The sequence below is a fragment of the Antedon mediterranea genome, chromosome 10 (assembly GCF_964355755.1).
Source record: "Antedon mediterranea chromosome 10, ecAntMedi1.1, whole genome shotgun sequence".
Taxonomy (NCBI): Eukaryota; Metazoa; Echinodermata; class Crinoidea; order Comatulida; family Antedonidae; genus Antedon; species Antedon mediterranea.
Genome location: NC_092679.1, coordinates 12,752,685 through 12,757,469, shown reverse-complemented (window position 1 = coordinate 12,757,469; position 4,785 = coordinate 12,752,685). Strand labels below are relative to the sequence as shown.

Here is a 4,785-nt window from a genome sequence, read left to right as displayed (position 1 = left end):
GCTATCTTGAAATTCTTTATAATAGAAAATAATTAAAAATAATGCCATCTGGCTATACAAATGCAAATGAGCTCGCTAAGATAGGTGGCTTTTAACTTTTTGAATACAGAATATGGAAAAACTCTAGATTCGAACACATGATTTATTAATATTACAAGAGAACAACCAACTGGTTTATAGTTCAAAAATTTATTATAAAACAGGGTAATTATGAGGATTACCCTAGAGTATACACCACAACCCCCCTCCCACACCCATTGACTACCTTTTTAATAATATTTAATATCAAACGTATATCAAAATATTAACACCAATGCTGTTTGTCGCCCACCACACCCACACCCACCACAAATCTCAAACTATATTAAATAGAAAATACAAACAAACATAGGAAACAACTAGCACATTAAACTTTATTTATTTTGTTTTTTGCAGTATTAAATTTCCACACTTATTTTCCATTTTATTCTGCGTTTGCTGTTTTGTGTCATCTATTAATTATGGGTTCTGTAACAAATTAAAAAATAAAATGTGTTCATAGTGAAGACACTTTCCCTGCAATTCTTGATGTTTCAAATCAACAGAAATATCAATCTGTACACGATGGATGCTAGTATTTATAGCGGGCTGCTTAAATTATTAGAAACGACTTATTTTTCACATTTTTGTAACCGTTTAAAGATGAAAACATATATTTCAATAGGCCAATATAGTATTTACATAAATTTCCATTTTTTTTTAAACCATTCTATACAAATTTTAACCATTTTAAATCATAGTTTTTTTTTTACGTCTTGGATTTTTCTTTTTAATTTCTTCCTTTATAATTTGTGTATGGAATCTGTGCAATTTGTTTTTCCGTGTTCAAATAGAATTAAGTATTTTACTTTTTTGGGTTATCCTTTTAACTTGATCGAGTCTTACTGTTGTACTGATTTTATAATTGTTTTATATGTTTATATTGTATGTATCTGTGTGACTCTGGTTACTAAAGTAAATCAATCAATCAATTATATTACATGGAAAAACGTAGGGAAAGTGTCTTTGAATTTTATTGGTTTTCAAATTAACTATTATACACTGAGTTTAACTCACAAAGCAAAAGATAGCGAAAGTTATCAACTTCACTATATCATGCTACCATTAACCTTTTACTGTTGTAATAATTCCACGTATTTTCATCTCAGTCGTTTTCAAGGAATAGTAGTAATCTTTCCAATCTTTCCACACCACACCTTTTGCATACTGATCAGTTGTACCACCCAAGTACAATCCATTCAGATTTGAATCATGACAATGTTCATACCACCAGGCTCCCTTGTATAACACACAACAGGATGAGCCAGACGTGTCATGATCTTGGTCGAACGTCGAAAACTGGTGATTGTTTTGAAGTGTCAATGAATCACCTAAAATAAAAATAATAATATTTGAATATCACGCAATCAATGCAATCTATTATATCAATTTTCCATAAGGCAAAATGTTTTAATATCATTGGATTGAATACTAATGAAATCTTTATAAGCGAATGTGAAAAGTAATTACGTCATATGATGATATCACAATGTTCAGTTAGCCATATTAATGCATGATCCGATATCTATAACTCATCACCTTCCAGAATATATAATAAAAATTAATTTCAGCGTTTATTTTAGGAAGTATGACTGTTAAAAAAAAAATAATTTTGACAAATTGTTTAACTCTTTCATTAAAAACGCGCACAAATTGTCTAATTTGACATGTTCGTTTGACATGATTTTAAGTCAAAATGGTTTCAAATTTGGTAAAATTACTAGAAACACTGGTACTGGTACTGGTTCAAATAACCGTCTCACAGAGACATCTGGTAGCCATTGACTTAAAGTTGGCATTATTATGTGTTACTTTTAAATGTACTGGAAAAATGTAATTCATGCAAACAATTATTTTTATAACACTATGCACACCACGCGCGTAAACATTTGTACGCACATGGGAATTTATACATTCTTAAAATGACATGAAACGCATGGAAATTGATTTTTTGCATTTTTAATTTTTTCTGTAGAACATGCCATTAATTCAGCAGAAAGTTAGTGATGATACAAATTATACAGGTATACACTATATACTGTATCCATACTACTGTACATACAGTGTAGCATAGGTAAAAATACAGGACCTGCCATTTATTCCAACTTTTAACATGATGACGTCATCAAAATGAAACATGATTTTGTGAGACAGTTTTATTTCAACATAGGTGGTGCTCTACTATTATTTAGAAGTATCAGAGAAATACTATTACCAGACAGACATAATACTGACATTACAATATTTAAATTGTTATTGAAACAGCATGTACTGTAGAAGAGCCAAACGTGTGTAAACAAATCCTTACCTGCATTACCACTGTAGTTACCACATATCAGTTTGTAGTTACTTTCCTCATCACCTATTCGGAAGTTGTCGTAGTGAGCATAGGCAGATTCTCCCTCAAAGGTGGACATGTCCACTCTTAATTCAAAGTGACCATCAGATGTAAGGCGATGAATGTTATCATTACCAAGCCAATGCTCACTATTAAAGTTCCCAAACCCTGCCTTGTATGCTACCCAATTTCTATAGAAATTCATGGATCCATCTTCTCGTCTTTGAAAAACCTTTACAAATATAATTGAAATAAATTAGTGAGTTTTTGATCTGTGACAATTAAAGTCATATTCATAATGGTTGAATTTCTTCGAGTACATTTGTAGAGACGTACCTACAAGTTGACATTTTGTTGTTGCAAGAATTTTGGAAGATCAAGATATACATTTACTATTACTACAGGTAAAAGAAATGTGTTGCTAAAATGTGTCTTTTGTTCAAACTAGACTTTCTTATATCATTGTTCAGTTCCTCCAGTCAAGCGGAGTTCTCAATTTTCTAAATTTCAGTAGTCTTGATATGTGTCCGTATAGTGAATAATAAATTCATCTGTAAACTACAGAAAATCATTCTGCACAATATGTGCGCATGTGCAGAATGATTTTCTGTATTTGCCTAGTGCATCATGAAACAAAAGACCTTTTGAAAATTAACAAAAGGCCACTGCAATGTGTTTTAATGCTCATACAATTGGGGAAAACTATTAGGAGTTCCCATAATTTAAGGCAAAATTATAATATTTTGGTTTTATTATTTTTATCGTATTATCTTCATTTCAGCTCATTCATAATTGGGCAACATTTTTTGTAGAATTACCAACATTATAATAAAAAGCCTTACTGTCCATCCGCCTCCATCAGTCTCCATATCGCAGTAAACACGGAATGGTTCACCTCCATCATGAATATTGATCATGTAAGCCCCACTTGTTGCTGCACTGTTGCGTTCAAGTAAGTCACTGCAGTCTCGTGGATAACCTTGAAAAAATGTATATTAAAGATTGCCTTTTGAGGGGCAGTATACATATGTTTACAAGTTGAAGAAAAAGTTGCTTTTTAATTTCTATAATACATAATTTCACCATAGATGCAACTATATAAAACTCACCAATATATATTGGATCACATGGCATTGGTTCCACAACAGTGAGTTTTATTCAGTGATACCAATCATTGGTCAGCTTTTTGTACAAAATGTTTGCTTTTTATGACAGATAGCAGGCCTATAAATAATATAGGGTGCAGTGTGTACAATTTTTCTTCACAGCTTAACTCTGAGCACTGATTTTGTTCTATGGCTTAAACATTTGTTTCAAATTGAAAGTGTAGTTCTCATTATGGAGAAACTAAAAAAGGACAGTGAGGATCTAATTGGCAAAGGCAACTATAGTAAGTTAACTATAATCACTGGAAGTCTGTATTGCTTAAAAAAATTATAAAAATGTATGCAAATATTAGGTTTCTAAACATAAATATCAATTGAAAAAACAACCAAGTTAAAAAAAACTACAGCTTTACCACATTATTTTAGCCAGTTTAACGGAAGAAATATATTATTTTTACCTTTTCTTTCTTTCTCTTCACCACATCCATTTTTGATAACAACCAGTAATTGAGGAACACCATCCTGTTCTTCAGTATCTACAACATAGCTATCTGAGAATGCCAGAGCTACCATCAGTGACAGTAGGAAATATCTTATCAGCATCTTTTCTCTTCTCAGTTCAAATGATATAAGTAGATGCCGAGAGTCCTGTTTCACCAGAACACAATCAGATTATGGATGGTACTTCTTAAAGTCATATCTATTTATAGACATTTTGGAATGTGCAATTGTGGTATAGGACAATGACATTTTAATTTAAGTATTCTTCTCAAATAATAATTTCTTCTAAGTTGACTCTTAAAATAAATGTTAATATTTTCATTTGTCCCACAGAACAAAAAAAAAAAACACAAAATATCAAATGTGGGTAAAAATTGGCTTATAAAAAGTATACCTATTATAAGAAATGGGAAATCTAAATGATTTTAATTTGTGTCTACATGGTAAGGAAACAAAATATTCTTGGACAAAGCTTTATTTGAGCAAATATTGAAATGAAAGGAAAGGAGTACCAATGTCAATTTGTGATGGCAGTTACTAATATGTAAAAGAAATTTAGGATATTTTTGGAAAAAGTAAATGATATATTTAAGACATCAACTGAATCATGGCTTTCCTCTTATTATTTCCCTCTATTGGTTTTGGTAAGAGAATCTATTTGGATTTCTAACAATAACTAAACAGGTTTTTCAGGTTTTTAATGTTCTTTTGTTCAACATTTTGTAGGAATGGTAGAGAAAGAATATTGTTTTTTTTATTTAA

The 4,785-nt window shown here is 30.8% G+C and overlaps 1 protein-coding gene across 1 annotated transcript; it reads right to left on the bottom strand.

Moving 5' to 3' along the window:
* Positions 1–747: 747 nt before the first annotated feature.
* LOC140059766 (ficolin-2-like) lies at positions 748–4,223 on the bottom strand. The gene is made up of 4 exons (XM_072105658.1): positions 3,981–4,223; positions 3,259–3,395; positions 2,387–2,648; positions 748–1,409 (listed from the first exon to the last, which is right to left on the bottom strand). Exons 1-4 carry the CDS (start codon positions 4,123–4,125, stop codon positions 1,144–1,146), a joined length of 810 nt encoding a protein of 269 aa, XP_071961759.1. The 5' UTR covers positions 4,126–4,223; the 3' UTR covers positions 748–1,143.
* Between the last annotated feature and the right edge of the window lie 562 nt (positions 4,224–4,785).

Excerpts from the sequence above, each read along its gene's own strand:
- LOC140059766 (XM_072105658.1), bottom strand. The coding sequence starts at position 4,125 with ATGCTGATAAGATATTTCCTACTGTCACTGATGGTAGCTCTGGCATTC. Across the intron at positions 3,396-3,980 it reads TGAAGAGAAAGAAAGAAAAG|GTTATCCACGAGACTGCAGT; the intron begins GTAAAAATAATA and ends CATTTTTTCAAG. Across the intron at positions 2,649-3,258 it reads CTGATGGAGGCGGATGGACA|GTTTTTCAAAGACGAGAAGA; the intron begins GTAAGGCTTTTT and ends ATATTTGTAAAG.